The sequence below is a fragment of the Perissodus microlepis genome, chromosome 13 (assembly GCF_051167445.1).
Source record: "Perissodus microlepis isolate ML-2025 ecotype Zambia chromosome 13, ASM5116744v1, whole genome shotgun sequence".
Lineage (NCBI taxonomy): Eukaryota > Metazoa > Chordata > Actinopteri > Cichliformes > Cichlidae > Perissodus > Perissodus microlepis.
The window spans coordinates 19,062,432-19,087,326 of record NC_140473.1 but is presented as its reverse complement, the minus strand read 5'-3'; the positions used below and the strand labels follow the sequence as shown (position 1 = coordinate 19,087,326).

At 42.5% G+C, this 24,895-nt stretch overlaps 1 protein-coding gene across 6 annotated transcripts in view; it reads right to left on the bottom strand.

Annotated features, from left to right (window-relative positions):
- Window positions 1-22,930, bottom strand: part of LOC146375051 (transcription factor COE3) — a 67,293-nt gene extending 44,363 nt beyond the window's left edge. Inside the window, exons 1-6 of one of the 6 annotated variants that reach the window (XM_084949075.1) lie at window positions 22,254-22,930; window positions 21,808-21,964; window positions 21,437-21,500; window positions 21,105-21,160; window positions 19,146-19,219; window positions 17,408-17,476 (exon numbers count right to left, since the gene is read on the bottom strand). In XM_084949075.1, coding sequence (XP_084805201.1) covers window positions 17,408-17,476; window positions 19,146-19,219; window positions 21,105-21,160; window positions 21,437-21,500; window positions 21,808-21,964; window positions 22,254-22,384 — 551 coding nt within the window. In that variant the 5' untranslated portion in view covers window positions 22,385-22,930. The remainder of the gene's footprint in view (window positions 1-17,407; window positions 17,477-19,145; window positions 19,220-21,104; window positions 21,161-21,436; window positions 21,501-21,807; window positions 21,965-22,253) is intronic. The other 5 variants (XM_084949077.1, XM_084949076.1, XM_084949078.1 and 2 more) reach the window with 5 other exon arrangements.
- Window positions 22,931-24,895: the final 1,965 nt, after the last annotated feature.

The following is a 24,895-nucleotide window of genomic DNA, read 5'->3' as shown; positions in this document are numbered from 1 at the left end:
AATCCCCGGTACAAATCATATCATGAAATCATGTAGCTGGGACATTGGATGTGTTCTGCTAATGCTCAAGGAAGATCCCCTGAGGGAGCCATTGAGTGGGGGAGAAGGAAAAGAAAAAGAAAGACGGGATTGAGGCAGAAAGAAAGAGGGAAAGCAAGAGAGAGGTGGAGAGCAAGCTACAGGATGGAGGAAAAAGAGAGAGGAGGGCGTGAAAGGAAGACAGAGAGGAGGGGAGGGCGGCAGCAGTCAAGCTGCACTTTATCCTGACAGATCTCCTTTACACACTAATTTCCTTGTTAAAGAAGAGAAAATGGCACTCAATCCGGAGAAATCCTTTTCTCCTGGAGCAGGCCTGTCAGCTGAGGGATGAGTGGATACAAGCGTAGCTTTCCTCCTCAGGCTAGCTCCCCCTGGCACACAGCAGCTAGGCTACCGCTCACAGCAGAGCTCTCTATCTATAGCCATAATTAATACACCATCAGAATATAATGAACCATACCATGATACATGAATTTCAGTGGATGCTGTCGACAGCAGTCATTTAACCGCGCGCTGGAAATCAAATGTGAAGTGAATTGATTTTTTGATCATGTCATCTCCATCACAAATGGCAAACAAATCGTGTACAAACATTTCATGCTCAGTTGCTGTTCATAAACAACCCCCATGACAAAATAGTAAGCCTCCACCCCCCCCACCCCGCCCCCTCTACCCCTTGCATTCCGAGTTACCGGCAAAGACAATAAAATCCAGCAAGGGCACCTCTTTCACCGGAGCATATTTATCACTGAATTTGTAATTCACCAAAGTGTATTAGCTCGGATTTGAAGAGGGGAGAAAAGAAAAGGCTCTTTTATTTTAAGTCAGGGGTGTTAGCTGTTCACTCTGGATGTTCTCATCTCCCAAGATTACTATTTGCGGGGTGTGTGTCAAGACTACTTTTCAGAAATCTCGGTAACAATTCAGATGCGATCGATAAGGAGTGACAGTTTATTCTAAGGCTTAGCACAGGCCAAGAAAAGAACGAGTGAAGCATCAAGTTTAGAGGAATGAATTTGTTTTGTATTTGATTTTTCCATTAAATTTATCACCACTTTAACTCTCCCTTTTCCCCCCTCACTCCTTCTCACTCTTTCCCTCTCACTTTCTCCCTCACTCTGTCACTCACATCAACAACAAGGCTGTAAACGGCTGTCAATTTCTCATCTGTGATTCCCATGTCTTCATTTTCATCCATTTTTGATTGCTTCACACCCTGTACCTATGGTGCTTTTAGTGCTCATCGGTGACCTTGCGAGATGATGGGGGAAATTATAAAATACATTTTCAGTGGCAGAGTGACGGTGCCCTTTGTAACACTTCATCATATCTGCTGTGGACGGAAAATAGTTGAGAAACATTTTCTTACACAACTGCCTAATGCTGGTTTGGCCCAGAATCATATGGTAAATCTATTACCACTTTGTCAAGAGAAACCACTTGAGGTTTCCCACAGTGTAGCAGCAGGCAAAGTGGGAAATTGTAACCCTGAAACTGCTGTCCGATTTCTCTTATTAAAGTGTTTTCAAAATCTTCTCCCTTTTCGGATTTAAGGGTCACTGGGAAAGCCAATCAGAGGGACAGGCCAGTCAGAAAGCCAGCGGCGTGAACAGGACAGGAACCAGCTGATGAAATTCATCCATACTTCTCACTTATGATGACATGATTGATTTTCCCTCAGAGTGCTCAAATGTAGGATTGTCTTCCTACCCCCATCTCCTCCTCCATCCCGCCTCAATCTGCCCACCCACCCGCCAAGCCAGCAGCTAATGGATAAAGCCTCTGTCTGTCTCAGGCATGGCGGAGAGTTGACGAGTGGAAGAACAACTGCAACGAATGAAGGGTGAAATCTGAGAGTGCAATTTTCCGTCTGTCAATCTCCCTTCAAGAGAACAAGTTGACCACCAATCAGGGGAGTCGATTCGGGGCTGGCGGTTGATGGGAGCATTCTGAGTGACAGCATCATGTCACTACATTAACACAGCAATGAGAGACATAAAAAGGAATTTTTTGAAGGGCCCAGCCAGTTATTCGATTTCTGGATGTGATTCGGGGGGTTGGGACCATACTTTTCTGCCTTAACAAATGAACTAACTGACAGGTTAATGCATAACATATCACTCTATAATTCATGCTTCTGAATTTGGGAGACTCCTATCATCCACTAGGTGCTTCAAAATACAACCAATTAAACTTTACTTAATTATTAAAGTTAGAAAGTGAGGGAGAAACATGCCTTAAAAACTCTTGCTTGCAGTCAATTACGATAAAACTTTAATGAGCCTGGATAGAGAGCCATAAAAACTGATAGCCTCTGTGTCATGAATTATATATCCATATCGATTTTGTTGCTTTGCTATAAGAATTGCAGGTAATCGTATGTTACCACATGTAAAGTGCACTTCCCTAGTGAGGATAAATATTAACTATCAAATATATATGAGGTGTGTGTGCATTTATGACCAAGCTCATGTAGAAAATGAAGAGCAGAGATGTCGAGGCGAGGGCCACTGGGAATGGATGAAGGGTGCCATTTCTGACAGTAAGAGAGACCCTTAGCGGCGCTGGCTTGATATGTTACCTAGTTAGCGTCACAGAGAGAGGAATAAATAGTTCTTTATTATTTGTGGTTGCCATCATGTCTCTCCTAATAGACAGGCTATACTGAGTTTAAACCACATTATCCTCTGCGAGACCATTGCAATTACTCTTGAGAGCTTGGTCTGATGTGTGGATAAGGCAGGTCGCCCATGTCTTAATGAACACAAACAATGTGAAATGGAGGAAGGAGCAGTGGGGGGAAAGATAATGGCAGGGGAGGGCTTGTTTTAATAGAGACAGCACTAAGTTGTTTGCTATGATCTATGCGAAGTCTGAGAATGCTGAAAACCTCCACTGTTAGTTTGTAGAGATCTGTTTTCATGATCCTATTACCCAATAAATCCACACTCGCTCCTCTGCATTTTGCTGACAAGCAGCAGGCACAAATCCTGTTTAGAAGACCTCCAGTTGTGGACTTGTGTGTCTTGCTGTCATTGTCGCGCAGTCCTGCCTTGTTGGACACTCACAGGGGTTAAAGGGCACCAAACTGGATCACTGTGACGCCCAGCACGAGCAATATCCCCAGCACAAATGGCTCAGCGCTGGATTAATTGATAAACTGCCGCTCCACTTCATTAGTCAGACAGACCAGGCTTAACGAACGAACACAGAGAGAGTGTCACTCTGAATATGTTAATCATGACTAGCCATTACGGGGCTCTTCCCTCTACCTCCTTGTCTCAGTCTACAAAGACCGTGGATATGGAATCACTTCCGACTGTCTGTATGCTTGTAGTGAGCAAGGCTATTTATCAGTGACAATGGAAAAATAACAGGAGACAGACAGACACAAGAGTGGTCCTTGGTGTTATTGAATATAAATATATAATAACCATGTAAAAAATGCATCATTTGGCCTTTTCACAAAGGCAGTTGTAATATAGCGCTAGGTGAGCACTGTACTTGACGTACACACTGGAGGTGAGGGTGTCAGGGGAGAGCTCGCTGGAGAGAGAGGAGGTTTTTATTGTTGCCCAGCCCTTCCGCTTAAGTGCACATGGCTGGGAGGAAGCCGGGACCTCCAGCTCTGACCTCTGCGCATGTATATTTAATAGGCCATCAGTTGGCCGGGGCAGCGCTCTGATCAGGATTCAGAGAGGGGCTTTGAACACCCCTGTGTATTCCTGAGCGTGCAGCCTCAAGCTGCTCTCCCCAGCTGTGTCAATCCGACAGCACTGTTACAGGCACCCAGACAAGGCGCTGGGCACTCCACTGCTACCGCCTAATGACTACAGAAAAGAAAAAAAAAAGAAGCAAAACAAACACAAAAACAATAACATTTGGCGTATGGAGCTCTGCTACCATCTAATGAGTGGTTTAAAAAACAGAAATATTACACCAGCTGATATACTGTAGGGTGCGTGGAATGCCTTCAGATTACATCAGCTATACTATACAATGCTATGTTCCCTTTAATAATAACAAAAAGGCAATCTCACGGTGACTGCACTACACACGCTGGTAACGATTGAAGAAACAAGACGGCAAACAGAGAAGTGCCACTCGTGTGTCTTTTCTTCTAACAAGGTATCACTACTCTTTGAATCAAATCGGCTTTGTGTGCGGGTGTGTGTGCGTGCGTGTGTGAGCGCATGAATGTCACAGCGCACGCAAGTGTGTGCATATGCGTGTGTGTGAGGCCAGCTTAACGAGGGTGGTTCATTTGACAGGCAATTAGTTTGCGGAGCTGCTATTGACAGCCCCTGTGCTTGTGTTTGTTCAACAGCTCTGGGTGAGTTCCACGCTCCCTGGGCTACGTGACAAAGCACCTCCGACAGGGAGCTCCTGATCTCCACCGGGGCTCGGAGGCTCACACTGTGAGGGGGGTGGATATGTGACAGCCTAGCAGAGAGAAGAGAGGAGAGAGAAGGGGGAGAGATACAAAACCCACAAGGGTCTATTAGGGGGTTGTTGCAAGTTAATGTAGCTACAACACACTTTTTGTGTTGTATTTTGAAAGGCCTGAGCAATGATGTTGTCATTTGTTGTTTGATTGCGGGGATAGCGGAGGGTAATCTTAGGAGACGCACAGGCTCTCACACTACATGCACACACATAAAAATGCAGAAAGAGAGGAGACGAGGAGGTGGGGGGAAAGCTTGAGGGAGATGGAGGAGAGGAAAAATATAACAAGATCCAAACACTCTTTTATCCTCGAAAATCCCATATTCTAATGCAAGGGCCCATCCCTCTTTTAGTTGCAACCGTTTCGTTTGTAGAGCCAAGCTCCAATCAATATCATTATTTTCACAGAGGATCGAAGTGCCTTCACCGAGTTAATGGGGGATTGAGGTGGTAAACGTTTACCCTCTCACTGTCAGCAGAGCAGTGGTCCATAGTGGGCCCAGATGACAGCACTGGCCCCACTGTGGACACACTATGTGGAGATGTCCTGTGGGTAGACAGGCTGCATGGACTGTCAACCGCCTGCCATGCCCTAGATGGCCTAACATATCAGCCACTTGAGTTAGAGCAGCAGCATGGGCTCTGACTTCTGCTGGAGCTAACAGAAACAAAACGGCCAGTGCAGGCAGCAGCACTACTGCACCGCTTGACACTGTTATTGTTGATACGAGGAAAACCGAAATTACACTTTGCTTTTCCTTAATTTATTTTATGATTGGAGACAGCGCTGATGTAGTTAAGCAAAATGTTAACATGTATTAGTTTTTGGACAGCACTCAATGCTGTTTGTGACTACGGATCAGCTGTTCTGTCGGATTTTTGAGAAATGAGGACTAATCTGCAGCTGGCAACAGCAAAGCAAATTCTCTTGTATAGCAGCATATGCTAAATAGCTCTTCAAGCGCGCAGATGCATTGCTGTAAAATACTTCTCATGTCTGCGTATCTGCATCTCCCAGATGGGTCCCAAGCTGTGCCAAACTGCATCTCATCAACTGCTATGAACTATGGCATCACATGACCACAGGAGATATGTGGAGTCCTATTCTGTCTTGCCTTGGCACAACGTGGTCAAGCGATGCATCATCGGTGAGCACACACTTTGTCAAAAAATGGGACGAAGGTGAAGGAAAAAAGGGAGGCAAGGGAGAGACGTGCCTTTTCTGCTCAAACTGTCGAAGTTCTGTTCAGTGAGCAGAAGAAAAGAACAAGACTTTTGTCTATTTTTTTTTCCACTTAAGAAAAAAACAAGACTAATCAGCAGAGTTTGAGTTGATCTGGGTTTGCACGAGGGTGTGACAGAGCAGTGAAAGATTTCATGGGACGTTGCCCCATGATTCATTGAGTTATTGGTTTCCGCCCTGTTTTAATCGCTGACGTGCCCGAGCCAAAAAATCTCGGAGGATTCCGGAGAGTTCTTTTCTCCACCATTCAGCAGAATGGAATTTGGTCTGCAAGTGCCTCACGTCATTTGAGGCGTCCTTCACAGTTTCGGGGGCCCTAATTCAAACCACATGGAGGCCAGCGTCCAGTTACGGACCTCTGCGAGAGAAAAAAAAAGGACATATTCCCATTGGCTGCATCAGGGCGGGAAATGGAGTGTCTTGATGGAAAAAGATAACAAACAGATCTAAGTGGAAGTCACAACACAGCCTAAGCACAAACATATTCACATGCATAAATATACATACACATGTACGTACACGAGGATATATACAAATATACATGCATATACACAAATACACACACAGACTGTGAAACATACACTTGGGCCTGCAAAAGCTGTTTGCTTGACATGATGGAAGAATGAGCAGCAGGCTCTGTAATATTGCTCCTATTCTTCATTGACAAGCATATATATATTTTGCTGTTCCCAACTGACTTTGCAGCGCTGAACTCCATTTATGAATTATCTGACATATTTCCTGCTATTTTTTTGACAGGAGTACTCAGAGGAAATTTCAAGGCACCTTTCTCCTGACAAGTAGAAATATCAATATTTGAATAAATTGCAGATTTGGATCTCCTCACATGGATGCTCTCCAGCAAGAGAGTGTGTGTGTGTGTGTGTGTGTGTATACGACGGCATGAATGTGTGTTTGTGGATGTGTGTTTTGCATGTGTGTCTGTGTTTGTGTGTGAGTGAAGGGAATGGGAAGGGGTTTGTTTCATTCTGTTACCACGGTCTTATCCCCCTGAGCCCGCAGGCAGAAATCTGTATGCAGCATTTCATTAGGAGGGAGCTCGACTGAGTGACATGTGAAGCACACCTCGCCGTCGACCTGATGAAGTTTACTTCTCTCAAACGACAAAAAGCCACTTTGTAGACTAGCCTTTTTTCCACTGAGGAAGAGAGGGGGTGATGGCTGAGCACCAATAAAAGAATCATGAATGCTGTTTCACAGAATGACAGGCCTATCTGTACACAAATATTTCTCTTCGAGAAAAATGTAAGCTTCAGAGCTTTTTTTTTTCTCCTCCCCTCTTTTTAAAGTAGATTTGACTTGATAGAAGTGACAGTGTTCAAAATATGATCACCTAAATTCTAAGCCTTGTAGAAAAAAAGGTTGACAAGAGACACAAAAGGGAGGCTAGAAACAGATTGTTCTTATCTTACAAAAGTTTTATGTGAGGAAAACAGCATTTCACCCAGTGAACTAAATAATTTACAAACAAATACACTGTTGTCCTACAACCTTGATAAATACACACTCTGTGTATAAGAGGTCAATGTCAAGCATCCATAACACTCAGTGCTGTCTTCTTAAAGCTCCTGGTGTTACGTATGAGAGACTTCTGCCTATCTGTCTCACTCTGTTTAGCTGCAGTAGCTGCCATGCTGTCTGCATGTCTCCTGCTGCCGCTGATAGATCACTCTCCTGCCCACCCCTTCAACTTACCCCTCCTCTCTGCACCCCGCCATCATTTCAGGGAGCTTGAGAAATGGCTTAGCCATGTGAGGTTACTCAGGTACCAAAGAGGCTGTGACCCTTTGACCCCCAGATCTGACCTTCCTGACCTGAACCTCATACTTTCTCCCTCTCCTCCCCCCAAAAAACAAAAACAAATCTAATGCACCTTAGCTGCTCAAAGAAAATCGCAAAGCTTTATATCAACGTGGAGCTTTGACAATCATCTGTCCACATGACCTGCGATTTCTCCAACAGGGTCTGCTTGACACTTACAATAGAGAGGTGACGGCACGCAGGTTGTCCATCTCTCGCCTCGCCTGCCCTTATCTCCTCTCCTCTCCATCTCTCTCCGCCTTGTGTGCACAACTTAATAACCAAGCAAGGGGTAGATTCCCATTATGGAAACCCTGGAAAATGGCCCGGACATTTTCCCCCATATCTGGGATCTCCATCTGGAGGACGCACTCTCGCTCTCACTGCCCCCCTTGTCCAATCTCTGTGTGTGTTCTGGTGAGCCTACGCTGCAGAGATGGCTTTCACTCTCCACTGGCTACAATGAGATTGGCGCACCAGGTTGACTCTATTCGACTCGACAACCCATTTCAATAACGTAACAAAACAGAACAGAGTGGTGATGCTGAATAAAACATTTTTGAGGGGTGCCCAGGGGGCAGTGTGGAGATCTTAAATGATCTAAATCTGTAAAATTTTGAAACACTTTAGCAGACACATACATTTATGTAGCTATAATCTAAAATAGTGTCAACTTAAGAATAGCAGGTGATTCTTGCTAGCCTGAGCTGTATGTCAGTACGGCTCTTCTCCAATCAGGCTTCATAGCTAGACTATGCAGTTAATAGACTAATAAAGATTACACTGAGGTCAGCAAGTCACTAATCCCTGGCATTATTAGTAAAAACAAAGCCTACAGCTTTGCACTATGCACCTTATCCCATCTGAGTGCCTATGCACGTGCATAAAGTCCGAACATAATATGTGTGACTTAAACCATACAATGAGAAGAGAAAATAAATATGCTAAGAGCAGCAGGGGTGGACCAGGCCGGGCCTCTGTGGACCTATGTCATCACTCCCTCTGGTCTCAGCTACACTCCCCACCCGAGCGAAAGGTTCAGTGATTACGGAGGCTCAACTTCCCTCTAAGAAAGCAAACCGGAGCTGCAGTCCAAACAAGGCCGAGCCAGCAGCGAGGGAACACTGCTGCACCAGGCAGCTCGGGTTTACCGTCGCCTCCGACCTGGCTGGCCCCGGGGCTTGCATTAGTCCCCAGCCCAGCCTCCCTAGGACAAACAAACAACCACCACTTACACAGTCAGACGAGCAGTGAGGCAGGGAGAGCTGGTGCCACCAGCACTGTGTGGAGGGGAACCTGACCCAATTGGATTTGCTTTATCACCCCATATAATGACTCCCAGACTGGCCTGTTCCAGTGGTCGAAAATAAAAGATTACAAAAAATATCTGCCTGCCTGCCATTCTGAGTTTGGCCCAAAATGGGCAGCTCCCCCAAAACAGATGGGGAGGCATCTCAAAAATGTTCTCTGCCTCTGGGGACATGTGGTTTTCCCCATCATTATATAACTGTAAACTCCTGGATGTCAGAGATTGGGGATAATAACTTTCAGATGTTGGCAGCCCGGGCTAAAGCTGGGACCTGCTGGATGGGAACAGTTATTTGGCAGAGAAGAGGAAGTCCGAGAGATTAGGACTAAGATGTGACAGGGAGGAAAGTGGATCTGGATGGAGCTCAATAGGTCCTGTTAGTCTGTTCCAGTGTGTTCGGTGTTGTATTGGGTCCTAATGATGACCGTGTGGAAGGCAGGGGCCCAGCGTGTGTGTGCGGGTGGGATAGAGAATGAGACATGAATTAATATCAAACCGCAGGAAATCATGTCATCGTGTTAACACGCTGAAATCAAGCTCAAGCGATCCACCACTTTTAGCATTCCATTTCAATTTTCTGAAAGATTTGATATGACAGTTTTAGCACTCCCCACTGCAGTGCAGATGTGCCACTAATTCAGAAACAGACACACCTCCTTCAATAAATGAGTCCTTATAGAAGTGTCATCCTGTTAAACCATTTTTATTGGTTTGTCTCACATGAGCAGGAGAGGATCATTGTTCACTGCAGACGTGGTTGCTGGTTGCTGGTGTGGTCAAGGTTTGGTCACTTAAACTCGCACTCCTCTAATGAAATGAAACATCTCTTCATATATATTTTTTAATATATTCCAGCTGGTCGCTGCATGGTAGAAAGAACAGCCCTGTTTTTCTTCTTTTTAAATTTTTTTCCCCCCCTTTACTTTAAAGTATCGATCGCAGTGCTGAACAAGCAGAGGAGTGTTTTTTATTGTAAATCAATACTGATCGATCTGCAGCCTGGGTGTTGAATATGGATCAATATCACACCAGGCTGTGGAGGAGATCTGATTTCAATTGGCAAGAGAAGCCCACAGCAGGTTTCCATCAAGCGGTAATTCAAGACATGGGAACATAAGTCAGATGGATTGATATAGACTAGCCAGGACCTTTCTTGCCACTGAACCAGCACAAGGAAATTTCTGTCATATATCATTAACGCAGTTGGGGCAGGCAGTAAAAAAAAAGATGGGGAGCAGAGTACCTCAATGACCCTCAATGAAGAGCTTTGGTCAAACACTAAAAAAATATGCCATTATTACTGTGAACTTTCTGATTTTTATAAATAAAACCCAGAATAGAAAAACAACTGAAACAGTAAAAGCTGAATATCTACTCTCTGTGCACACACACACACACACACACCACAGTGTGGTCATATTCTGCAGAACTCCTGGTACTGATTATGCAGAGGTCAAGCTGAGATTCATACTGTAAGCTGTTATTAATTTACTGAACAAATGTCCTGCAGAAAAATCTGGTGCATGGTGAAATGTTTTTTGTACACTTATCACGGGGTCGATCTTTTTTAAACCTGCACATTTGTTTAATTTACCACAGAAATGAGACACAAAATATCATTTAACAGCGCGCGTGTGTTGCAGAGGAGCATCGAGCATGTGTGTATGTTAAAAAAGCTGGTCACCTGGTTCATTCATCACTTGTTTGTGATTCCTGAACAGAGAGGCACTGTTCCAAATGACAGCATTGTAAAACAATAAAAACAGAGCTATAGTTAGAAATAACTTGTCACTTTTAATAAATGACACTGGTTCAGGGTTCTTTCTCTGGGGCTTCTCCTCCGATACATCCCAGGCACCCCTGGGGCCAACAGAGCAGCCAGCAGACCAGCTCGTTTCCCCGAGGTAACTGATGACCCTATCCCTGAATTCCCCCATCTTTGTCCTGTGACCTCACACCAGCGGGAGCAGGACCATGTCCGATGAAATCTTCAGACTGCTTCCCATCCTAATCTAGCCTGTGTCACACTACAAATTGCTACATTCAGAAAATGGAAAAAGATTGCGGCGGTGGTGGTGGAGGGAGGGACTGACAGAGGTAGGGAAAAAAGGAAGGATGGGCAGGGAGGGGGAGCAGAGGAGTGTGCATCGACAACCAGTCCCCTAAGAAAAATACTTGAGGAAAGAACGACTCGGGAGATCCCAACATGGAATCACATCTCAGCGAACATATTGATCTGATTTACAAAACCTCCACTCTAATGCGAAACAAATGGCGTGGGCGTGAACTGGTACTTAACCATAAAACCCCAGCATTACTCCGTCTCCGATGAAATACCACATATATCCCTCACCAGGGCCTAATGTGCTGTTTTACGGCCAGATACGACTGAGGTTGACCCAACAGTTTGTTTGACAATTAGGGGAAACCTAATAAGGATTGAATGGGAGTAAGAACATGCCAAGAGAAAGAAAGGAGACTCTTTTTCAACTGAAAAAATAGCACAAAAAAGGAAAAAGAAAAAAAACACACACACATAGGTCTGAGTGACCTAAATGTGATTCACAGAATCGGGAGCTGTTCGACAAAGATCTTGCGTCATTAATGCTTTAAGGAACCAAACAACATCATCACAACAGCTACAAAGTTTAATTATAAAGGAGAGCTGCTAAATATTTGAGAAAGAGTGGCATGTTTTATTTACCTCAGATTTAATTTCAATAATGTAGGATTTTCACCACGGTGGCTTATTGCAGCAGTGTGTCGGGGAACAGTGAATAAATCTCGATAGAGTGTTTTCGCTCATAATATCAAAATAAATGATCGCTCCGCAGCTGGACATGAAAACTATGGAAAAACAAGTCGGCGAATAAAGATGGCAAACTTTAACAACATATAAAGACATACACCAAAAAAAAAAAACAAGTGAATAAATAAATATAAAATCTTTGATAACCTTTTCTTACTCCTCTTCGGCTTGTGTGTGTGTGCGTGTGTGTGTGTGTGTGTAACTGTGTGTATACAAGGTCCAGTGTTGCTCTTGGCCCAGCATTCATCCCATCACCCCAGCTCTAGCCTTGTTTCTGTCAGCAGTGAACCAGGGGAGTAAAAAGTGGAGGGGGTGGGTGGTTCGGGCAGCTAGAGAAGGAGAGAGGAAGAGAAGGAAAGAGGGAAAGAGAAGGGGGGTGGGGTTGGAGGGGGGGAGGGGTTGTCTCAATGGACAGATGGACTGCTCTTTCTCAACACATGTGGAACCATGTTTCGTCTTTCACTGCCGTCAAGCTGGAGCCGAATCCGTCGCTCTGTTGGCCCGCGCCACTTTCGTACTGCACACCTCTCTCTTTAGCACAGCACACACACACACACACGCGAGTGTGTGCACACACTCAGAGATGCAGGTACACACACAAAACACATGCACACACGCCACACAAACATCTCCGTCTTTCTCTGCACACATGTTAAAGTCATCACCCCTGCTCAGCGCTAGTAAAACACAACACCCCCGGCTTCTCTGCTGTTGTCAAGTCTTGCCATTAGCTGATGCCACTGGGGAATCCTACCCTAGTGAGGTGGGTCTCCCTCGGGAACGTCAGGCACCACGTTACATTCAGCCGCCACTCATGTGAACCCAAACATGTGAGCATAATTTGGAAAATATCATTTATACTGTGCGTCTTTGTACGTGTCTTGACATTTACAAACTGCGATAAAACCGACATGAGGGAGGAGGGAATAGAAAACAGGGCGAGAATAATTTGAGGTAATGTTTTGCTTAGTGAACAGTATTACCCAATCCTGGATGTTGGAGCACTGGGAAGGAGGTTCTGGCTCTGGGGCTGCAGAGAGGGTCTGGGTTTCATTTCTCGGCAAGTGCAAGCCAAAGGAGGGCTGCCAAGTACAGCTTTCACTCTCAACACTTCCTGCTCTTCCTACTCTGGCTCGGGAGGAGACAGGCTTCACTCAAACATCACGTCGACTTAGGCAGGGGTGGCCAGTTTATTCTCCCATTTCTCAATGGGCGTGAAAAACTCACATCTGTCACACGAATTACACCAAACACAGCCATAAATCCAACAGCAAGATGGATATTTTATTAAGCCGCAAATAATAAGACATTTGCAGGTGTTTGCATGCGTGTGTAAATATAATAACAGAGCATTTCCTATACATGTTAACAACTTTAAATGACTCACTGTAAAATCTAAAGATCCCACAGCTCAGTGGTATAATGTTAAAAAGAGAAATAAAAGTAACACCTGCAGCAATCAACTCTAAATCAAAACAACAGTGACCCTATCCACTGCATCATTTTCATTATGGATGTTGGGATGGTGTTAGATTAACACTACCTACCGAGTGCCATCTTAATTGCCCCTCTGCAGATGCAGTGAAAACATGTCATTTAGGCACTTCATAAACAGACTTCTCTTTGCAGGTTATCAAGTCAGCCGCTCAGTGAAAACACACCCTCTTTTCCAATGCTGATGTGCAATTAAAATGGTTTTAGAAATCCTCTTTGACAGTCCAGGGCTTAGCCAAAAATGTAAATGACATTAAAGGAGACAATGAATTTAATTTTGTTTAATGTCCCCTTTCGCTGATTCTCATTTACATCACATTTCCACATAAAGGGCTGACCTTATAAATACTGGCATTTGTTCAGCTTTTGGAGGTAATCACGGTTTTGCACAAACCAGATGGGAGCGCACAAATTTTCCGATTTGTTTCTTAGAAGGCCGAGGGAACCACATGCGAGACGTTCTAAGGCTGCGGTCTTTTGTTTCTGGTAAACAACTTGACAACAAGTCAAGTGCACTCTGGGAAATGACCTCGTAGGTGTTCCACAAATGAACGATAACGCAAAGTCATTTAGAAAATACAGGCTCACTAATGAGGGACATAACAGAAAGCTAAGCAAAATCTACATTAGGCAAAAATTTAATTGCATTAACACACGAACAGGTGCGGTGAGGCCTTTATAAATGAGCTAAATGAATAAAAGCCTCCCACAGCACAACCATGTGTGCTGACCAAAAAAAAAGAGAGAGAAAGAAAGAGACAAGGGGAAAAATAAGGGGAAAAAACAAGTCAATGTCATGAATTATTCAGTGGCTGGGCTGCACTCCAAAGGTCAGTGCTCTTTGACCTTTGTGACAGGAAGTGAAAGGGAGGGCCGTAGCCGCTGGAATAAATGAAGCTGACATGTTTAGATATGGTCCAGAATCTGTTGGTGAATGGCAGCGTAAACTCACACACCTTAAAAAAATCCAAATTCATACACGCTCTTAACACATTTGCCGCGTGTCTGTTTCAATGCTACTTGCATAAATTGCTCGAGATCCCTGTGTAAAATGTGACCTTTGAACCCTGACAGTCAGAATGAGTCATTTTCTCTCCTCTTTCAACAACATGTGCTGTCTTATTACAAAATCCATTTGTAAGCCGGAACAATGTATCTAATCTTTCACACAAGAGAGGACAAAGTCAATATGCAAGAGAGTGAAGGCAGATACCCAACCAGAGGAGTCACCGTAAATTGAGTTATGTTTGGCTATATGTGTACTGTAAATGGGAAAACCATCTAATCAGATATTGGGTGCCTCATCACTATATTTCTAAAGACTTAAATTACCAGTTAAATCAGCCTACACTCCCACTTACTTTAAAGGACCATTAACTTATAAATGTGACAACTGTAGCACTGCTGGATTTATAAATGAGACATAGCAAAGTGTACAGCTATGTGATCATAGCAACAATGCTACAATTAGTGGCTGTTTCCTTTATTTAACAAGCACGGACTGACTTACTTTTTTTTTTTTTTTAGTTTCTGGTTTGATGTCTGAAGAAAGGAAAAAGAGTGCTCATGCTCTTAACAGTGAATCGACTTTTTTGTAGAGCAAAATACGAACTGACTTTTGCAAAAGACACTGAAACTTTAGTAGCACATATAAACCCACCCAAATGCAGCAAAAATAGGGCCTTTCTTCATCCAAAAATTTATATGAATTATGCAAGGGCATCAAATGTAAGTGCTGAAATATTTAAAGACCAAGCAGTGCTGAAACTTTGTGACAGCTGTTGGGCCTATATCTAACCAACTTTTTTTTTTTTTTTTAAAGAGAATCCTTCCTCTTCAAAAATCTGAGTGAAAATCTGTATCAAAACTCTGAGAGAAAATAGGGTAAACAGATGTCTGGCTTGACCGCAGGAAAATAGGACACATTTGGAATGATAAGTTTCCCAAACTCCGTTGGATATGCCAGATCCATGGGAATGCCAGTTAATGTCTTGCTAGATGCCAGCTAGCTGTGTGCGCTTTCCCCTCTTACCATCTGGGAAAATGTTACAGAGAATGAACGCCATCAATGATTCACTCCAAATCTGTTTCTTAAGGTTCGGCCATGCTACTGTTTCTCTGGGAAATGTGGCAGTGCTAGCTGGTTTTCATACTGTAATTGTAGACAGATGAGACGTGCCTGATTCAACAATCAAACCTCTCCTCTAGGTTTATGTCACTCAACTATGTTCTACTCAATTGGAAATAATCAGTTTCTGCCAGCAGCGACCGCAGCACAGGTGCCTGTAATGATGTGCATGAGAAAATGACAGATGTAACAGAAATGGCTGTAAAACATGGAAGCTTTAACAGAAAAGCTTACCCATATGCACAGCGGGAAAAGTCAAGTAATTGCAGTAAATAAGCTTACATAGCAAGCCTACAGTGTGCTCTGGCCGTGTCCGTAACTCTTGCCCTGCAACCTTTCACAAGCACCCCTCTCTGCGAGCCTCCTTCAGTCACTGGGAACCTGTGTGGGTCTGTTAGGGTGAGCTGACGGGCTCATAGTTACGACATGGAGACAATGGGAGGGTCTAATGAGGAACATATGCTTTTGTGTTTCAACAGAGCTGCTCATTGTGCAAGGAAAGGGATACTCTACTCCTATTCAGACTCGTCACAATGAAAATCCGAGCCCTCCCTGAGCCAGTTGAGCTTACAATATCCATCCGCTTCTTTTTTCCCTGTTCTTTTTTTCCCACCCCTCTTCTTGACTTTAATTCTCCATGCATTCATTTTGCTTATTGTACTTAAGTTACATGTTTTGTCCCGCAGATTGAAGAACAATGGCGTGCGAAACTCTAAACAGTAAAAGGCAGCAGAGCAGCACAAAGCAAACATGAAAGCGGCGGAAATCAGGAGACGTAGACGTCTCAAGTTATATGTTAATGTTTGCACTATCGCTGTCACTATTGTAAGGAACAAATGCACCTGACTAATGAATTAAGAAATCCTTGCAATCCGGCGAGAAAAAAAAAAGGAAAAAGCTATACTCTTACGATGCCCTAAAAAAACCCTCAATAGTTTTCTTGTACTTGCATTGAGATACATTCAGCCACAGCAACAGCATGAACGACATACAAGCAGCACGCGTGTGTGTTTGAGGATGTGCATGCGTGTGTGTGGGTGTCTGTCTGTCTGCGTTTGTGTCCTTGTCTGAGTGTGCATCTGCGTTTATCTACATGTGTGTCTTTGTGAGCTTGACTTCAGACAGCAGTAGCTCTGGTAATCCATCCAGGCTCCCAGGGCAGCCAGCTCCTACTTCCTGATGCATGAGAAGCCGCTGGAGTGGAGTGGCAGCAACAACTGCTCAGCCCTATTTGATTACTAATAAGAGAGTTGTCCCCTCTGTCAGATACCAGGCATTCTCCACTAAGCAAACAGTGATTCCAGCTAGTCAAACATTAGCATTGCTGTCTCTCCCTACTACGTGGTGAGAGTTACATTGAGATCGACGCTCAAACTACACCCCCTACCTCACCTCTATAGCCACCAAACACACATAAGCACATAAGCGCGCACACCCTCGTACCACCAACCTAAACATATTCACATTGACCAAGACCTATAGTTTCACAGTGTGAGGGAAAATGTCAACGCCTGGAAGAAGGCCATTTATTCTCCCACTTTATAAAGTGATGAAGGTAATATAAAAGTGGCAGATAACTAGCCTGAAGGTGCAGAACAAAACAGCAGACATAAAATGTTTATCCCTCCTAAAACAAAGCTTTAATGGCACCTAGCTCACAGCTAACTTGAACGAAGGAAACAGTCAATGAAAAACAACTATTGACAGTGTAAGCATCACTGTCATAAACAAAGAAAGGAAGCCAGCCAAATAAATGCAAAGTTGCCTAAGCTAATTAGGTGTATTCCCAGCATGATCCTCTAGTGATTGAACCACCTGTGACTGAACAAACCCTATCCAGGTGGTGACCGCCCCTCAGTGCACAGGTACTTGGGAAAGACACCCCTCAGCCACTCACACAGAGTCACCCACAGTTCCCACACTGTGGGCTGTAAGATGCAAGTCAGCCCAACTGGGCCGTCTGGTACAGCGGGAGGGGACTAATTTGTTCACTAGCTCATCCGTGTGCCTGCTCATCCACTCAGTCACTCATGCATTTAGTCAGTCTGATGCTCACTCATTCACTTACTCATTCCCTGTTCGCAAACACAGAAAAGGAAAAAGCTGCACACGGCCTACCTGTCAATGATCACTGGGTCTGAGGGAGTCTCGTTCCTGTTTCCACAGCTTTTCTTGTCACAGCATCGGCTACAAAAACATAGAAAAGTGTGTTACAGGGCAAGCGATACTTTGCACAATAAATACAAATAAATAAATAATGCACAAAAAAAAAAATCATGCATGTATTACGCGTATCTGAGTGCTTTTGATATGGGGGGTAAAAATTACCATGAGATTTCTTTCACTCAATCTATCCTTTCCATTGATGCTGATGGCTGATAAAAATGGTGAAAACAACATGTTGTGTTGTTTGGCTTAGTGTTGGAGGGGAGGGGAGTGGGGATTGGGCCAGGAGGCAGGGGAGTCACTTTTCACAGCTTCAGCTTTTGTTTACCTCTAATTGCCAAGCTGCTATTTCTGAGGGAGATGCAAGGTGCCACCCTCAACCAATATTTCTGCGGGGCATTTATCAATTATGGCCTCAAAAGCACTAATCTATCTTCCACCACATGTTTCAACCATCTCCTCCCTAAGCCTATAGCTAGCTGCCTTTCACTTCTTTGATTGGGACTGGAATAAAAAAAACAGCAAAAATAAACAAATACATCATCCCAGCTTCCATTTGAAATGAAAACATATAAACATATGTGAATAAGATTGATTTATGCCATATGGTGCAGAAAGGGAAAACAAAGATTTTGTGCAAAGCTACTGTCAGTCAAGCACACGCTATTTAAATATCCCTGATTTACATGACTTTCTAGAAGCAATAATAAAAAAGTGTTTTATGGCTGCAAAGTACTGAGAAAAAATATATAATTCAAAAACTAGTTTATTACACGGCTAAAAAAAATTGCTTTAATTAGATAATATATCAAAAGAATATTCTCATTATGTATATTTTCTTATGTGATAATAGGCAGCAGTTGTAGTAGTTGTTTTATTCAGCAGCAAAATGCACTTCCCTTTGGAAAAAAAAATATATTACCTCTCGAGCACGACCATATTCAATGTGTCACAAATAAGTGATGGATGCTTGTATAAATTGAGCGTGAGTGATGAGTTTATGCATGGAAAAAGACAAATCATTCTCAGCTCTCATGCTGCACTTGCTCTCAACCAGTAACTTGAACAATGCACCGGTGCAACAAAGGAGCGGTTAACCGACAGTATCCGAATTCAATGTTCACAAAGCTCATGCTGAGCTCAACAATAACAACAAAAGGCGTTTTTCCTTTTAGTATCAATGACACCGCTGAATAGCAGCGCAATATGAGTGGAGATTTATGTGGTTAAATGACACTAAAAGGCTTGCTGATCATTGTTGACAGGTGGGATCAACCGAGAATTGAGTACAAAAAAAAAAGATGCATAGCATGCAGCATTAATGCATAACAGAAGACACATTGTCCCTGGCATGCTGATATATAATTCTTAAAATATAAAAACAAACTAAAAGATTAAAAAAAACAAAACCACAACTTATGTACTTTGTCACTGAGTGTTTATTACACATTCAGTTCCCCTTCACTGGAAAAGACAGTTCATTTTCACTGTCATATTCATATCAAAGTTGAATCACATCATATCAAAGTTAGAAATGACAGCAGCTCTCTCTCGCTCTGTGGCTGCTGAAGGACCACAGGACAGTTTTGGCTCGCTGCATCACATCATGAGTGTCAAAACTTATTGAAGGGGAGGGAATTACTTTTTGCTTGAATCTGCAAAATGGACAGAGCAGGAAAATAACGCTTACCTGCACATAATTTCATGAGTAAGAAGAACTCTGCACATTTCTGGATTCTTGTCTTGACCCTCATAAACTATGGCCTTTGAAACAAAATGAGATGGAAATAAAGTGAAAACACAGCCGTCGTTTTCAACACACACATCAAGAAAACTCTTGAACTGGCAAATAATTAGGCTACTGTTTAACAAAATAAATCAGGGCATGAACACAGGTGATGTTAGAGCAACACAATATAACAGATGAGACCAAATACTGAATAGGAAATATGATTCAAATAATCCCAGCATTCCCCTGTGCTGTAAATTATACTGATTTATATAAACATAAATGACTGTCTAAATTTAACTATTAAAAATGCACAAATATCAACTGCTTCTACATTTTTGTGGCAGCAATAGTAAAAATTTATATAAAAATAAAAGTAGCAATGCATATATTTAATAATAATCATAAACTGTATTTTTTATTAATCTGGATAATATGTGGCAGACAGACAGAGGAAGAGAGAGGGGGGGGGGAGACAGAGGGATTTTCATAAGGAGAGATCCAATAGAAGTGTCATCAATATGCTTATAATCTGGGGATATTTGGGGGAAAGTGTTAATGGGCAATCTGTTGTTTATTTTGAGCCGCTAACAATGATCTTTCTGTGGATAAAAAGCGGTGTCTGGCGGTACGGTTGAGTAATTTTTGAGCATTGGCTGAAACAGATGGCGTGGAGCTATCAGTTCTGCCGCTCTTCTCTCCCTCCCTCGATCCCTCCCTCCTTCTACCATTTCTAAGGATAGACACTTTACTCCCTCGTACGCTGAACCGGCACCGAGTGTAAATGCAAAGCAAAGCAACAAATTATAAAGAAAATATTGCACATAATGCCAAAAAATCTACATATATATAAATAATAAATAAACCTGATAGGTTGCATTTAATTTTTACGTTCTGTTTGCCTAGAATGAAATTTATATTTTTTGCCCCTGACTCTCTTTATGCCAACAGGAAAGAATGACTTTGAAAAAGTGACATATCTGAACCAGGTCGCATCACTCTCTCTCGCTTCTAAAAGCTGTCCTACTTGACCTGCTGTGTTTTTTTTTTCCTCCCCTCTCTTCGTTTTTTTCGGGGGAACCAGGCGATTATCTATATTGGTTTGATTTATGTGGCTATTTGCAGCTGTAGAAACAGAAATCCATAAATTGCTTGTTCTGCGTCATTGACTCGGATCATTCGCACAGGAATGTTGTCTGTGACCAGTGGTCCAGGCTTCACGGCTCTATTCAGGAGGCTCTAGCTAAATCCTCTGTTTAATAATAAAACACGATATGGAGAGACGAAAGCGTGGCGTCTAATTTTATTTCTCCTAATCATAATTAAGTTCGGTAATCTAAAAAAAAAAAATGCTCATAAACATTTTTGGGGGTTTATTTTTACGCTATGAAAGCCATTCACGTGTTTACACCTGAGCAGATTTTTTTAAATGTCTATTTTTATAAATATAACATTTAAAGCAATTTAAAAAAAAAAATGTTTAGACCGTCACCTCTGACTCTTTGCAGGAAAAGTCAAATCGGATCATATGGAGCAGAGGTAGTGTTTAAATTTTAATGCTGGACAAACTGAACCTACAGAAAAAAAGACTCAACTCTGGCGAAGAGAAATTGACTTTTGGGTCTTGCAATATGATATGGTCAAACGTAAACAGTCAAAATGGAAGCTGTCTCTTCTGATTCCATCTGTAATTTGAGTTTTATTTTGTGCCACAACTGCATTTTGCAAGCAGATTTTTTTTCTTTTTTCTTTTTAGAAAACCGAGAAGTGTGTCTATGTATCTCGGGGGTGACGATTTGCACGCCATGTTAAGATTTGGTTTGGCTTTTTTTAATGTTTTTTTCCTCCCCCACTTGTGAACCGTGGATGCGAGGCAAGTTTGCACTGTGCGCAGAAACAAGTGTAACAGCAGCAGCTTACCTGCTTCGTCATGGAATCGATTAACCGTATGTAAAGATCCTGTTCTGTTCTGACGCCTGGGGAGAGAAAAAGAGGAGCACTTTTACATTTTTGAGGAATTGTGGGTAATGAATTTATGAAAATAAATAATAATAAAACCCTCAAAAAAAGAGAAAAAAGTTGAACTTTTCATTAAAATCTAAGAGTTCAGATAGTGACTATAATTTTATAATATTATTATTATTATAATTATTATAATTATTATTATTATTACGTGTGGTTTTGCGCACACAGACAAACTCACTGATCGATTTTCACATGTTTGTAAAAATATTAAAGACAGTTTCACTCACCGTTACTGTACAATAACTGTAGTTTGTAATGTATCCCATTGTTAGTTTTTTCACTGGTTGGTTCCTGCAGAAAACAACAGTTTGTGAAAATCAGCAATCAGAAAAACAACTGCCCATCACCACCACATGTCTATGCGTTTAAAAATAAATTCAGAGTTTTGGTGCTAAAGAAGAGAAACGGCTTTAGATGCTAAAATGACCCTCTTTCATCAAGGAATTGAATTTTTTTTCCCCCTTTTTTTCTTTTTAAAGAAAATCAATATTACACGTGACTTCCCCTTAGTAACCCATTGCCCATTTCTGAGTACATAATTTCGATACATGTGCTGATTATGTAGAGAGGTGCATGTATTCTAAAATACACCGCTTACTTTTTCTTTCTCCACAAAGTCCACAAAAGCTGTCCTTTCGATCTCCACGGGCTGACCCTGTCTGTCATACAGCGCCAGGACGAAATGGAAAAAATTGGATTTTCTGAGGTTGGAAGGGGGCTGCTTTTCATAATGTGCCCGTGCCAAGCCGACACCGCTGCGGGGAGAAAACAAGAGACCATCTCGGTTAAGCACCGGACACCGGGGATACTAGATGATGGAGAAGCTGATGGAAACATTGGAGATGCAGAAGCACGCTTGAGTACGGGGGAGATTTCTTGATTTGTCACAATAATGGGTAATCTGATGTAATGAAAGAAGGGAAAGCCGAAGGGGGGGCATTTATTGGGAGACCGTAATTGATACAGAGTATTCAGGGGATTGAGGGGTCGATATGATGAGGAGGGAATGCGTGAGAAAAATCAGATGCTTTTTGGCATGCGTACCTTTGGGCGGCTGTGTTTGCATCCACCACCCCAGCTGTGTGCATCCAGGAGCGGACCGAGTTCAGTCCACCCAGCGGTTCCTCCTTCATCGTCGTCCCACCCCGCGGTATAGTTTCCTGAATCCCAAACATTTAGGACAATTTGCGTGAAAAAGAGCCTCCTGCGAAATTAGGCAAATAAACGTCCAAGCGTGTTATCCTTCAGGGTTTTTTTTTCACGGGATAAGTAGCGAGAGCCGATTCAGACTTGCGAGGGAAAACCCGGTCCACAGGTCTTGCCTCCCTCTTCAGTCCGTCCGATGTGAACAATTCTCAAAGTGCTGTACTTAGTTAGAGCGGTATCCACAGACTGGAAAAGTGAATTGTTCAATAGACAAGATTTTTTTGTGTTGCTATTGTTCCTCTGTTTTTTTTTTTCTTTTTCTTTTTTTTTGTGCTATTCACAGAAAAATCGATGGCAGTTGTTTGTGTTTGTGGGTGATGCTGCTCTCAAAGTGCCCACATCCCTGAAGCACCGCATCCAAAACCTTCAGGACTTCTTGTTGAATAAAAAACCCACTCCTGAAAAGGTGCTGCTGCTTCTCCACAAGACAAACACAGGCAAAGGCTGATCACCAGTGGAGGTGTTCCTAGTACACAGGAGAGGTGGATAAGGGGCCCTTTCGCGTCGTGCAGGATGGATGGGAACATGCAAAACTAAGCCCTCTTTCCCCGAGGACTGAAATCTTTCCCGGGAGCCAAAACTCTAAACCCACGGGAGAGGCGCTGTCAGAATATGACGCTGAAGGGGCGTGGTTTTGACCATATATGGAACTCTGACGGTTCCTGTCAGGCAGTGGCGCTCCACTGTACGGGTACAGCCCTATAGTGCAGCAGCTTGAGAACACTCATTCGCTCCACTTTTCCTCTTGCTTAGGCCCTATATGTGGTGAGTTTGATTTTTTTAATGATATGGAAAATTCAACCGGGTGTAACCATCACACATAATGAGGAGGAAAATAATAATAATAATAAAATAATCATAATAATAATACATAACAATTACTCGGAATTCATTGCTTATTATTTTTAGCTGGCCTACCGATTGCAATTTCCGTGATTAGTTTTATTATAATGGATTAAAATTAATAGCATTTGATATATTTATTCGATTAAATTTGTTAACACCATTACAAATTGACTTGATGAGACTGTTTGTTCACTGACGTATCGAAAGCATCTCAGTGGCTATGAGATTAAAGGCCATAAATCATATTTCAATAAGAGCAGATTACGTTTCTTCATAAAATTGATATATATTCTATTTCGTATTGTGATCGCGTGCTGCGGGTTATGTTATTGTAATTAAGGTGTAATTAATACAACGCGGAAATCATAAAATCACACATGATTATAAATATTTTAATTTACATTAACTTTTCATTGATCATTTTTTAACAACAGGTATTTGACTCATTTGTTTCGCTGGGGCAGTCGGGCAGATTTTTTATTTTTTATTTTTTTATGTTTTAGTTTTTGCGCACAAAATCCAAAAAAGGGAGCAAAGTTTGGAAATCAGACGGAGTTTTTCAGCATCTTTGTTATTAATGTCAAAACAAATCAGTCACATCGCGGTGCCATTTACTGCAGATAAAGTCAGGTCTTTTGACCTCCTTTATAGATTAAAAATCAGAGTCGGTGTCTCATGACATTAAACAAACTTCGGGAAATCCATGGTTCTATGTCTTCCGCATTTAATGCACGCCATGTACCTAATAATCAGAAACATCTTAATCATTTTTAAAGAGCCAACTGCCTACATGTCCGACTCCGTCCGAGAGGGACAAGCAAGCAATTCGGTTCATTAGTGGTGAAAGGGGGGAGAGGATGAAGGAGAGAGGGGAGGGTGCGAGGAAGAGAGATGTGTGCTATATCCTGAGCAATCTATCTAGCTGGTGCAGAGGGTTAATAGCTGCTGCCAAAGATAAGTGAATTATAAGCTGTTGCTTTCACCTCTACACAATCTATTGCCAAATTGCCCAGTTACAAAACCAGGTTGTAGATTTTTTTTTTAACTTTTTATTTTTGTTTTTATTTTTATTTATTTTTTTAGAGAACTCAAAGTTTAAATTTGTGGGGAGGGGGATATGAGAATGAAATCAAATGGGTGCTCTTTGTTAATTGTATTTTTCCCCCTTAGATGAAACAAATCGAGACGCGTGCTGCAAATGTTTTGTCTGTTCTACCGAGATTGCAAATATCTTTTTTGCACAGAACTCACTGTGCTTTTTGCACAGTTTCAAGTCGCTTATTAGAACTTAACCCCTGATTACACGCACCGAGGCGATTTAAATCTGATTATCAAATTAGGAGACTTTGAGACAAATCCTCTTAGATCTGATACTGTTGACTGGAGAGGGAAAATGGATCTCCACACCCGTCACGTAGGTAACGATGCTGTCCTGAAAGGGAGTTTTAAACCGTATTTGACAACAAATGCAGCTGCCCCGCTATTTCAGAAGATATTAAAGGAAAATGAATGCAAATCTGTGTGCAGGAGCCATCTGGACGTGGAGAGAGGGAGTCAGCTGCTCCACACACTGAGGCGCGGAGCCTGAATCCGTCTCAGCTCATTCTGTGGGATCATCTGCGTGGTGGGCTTAC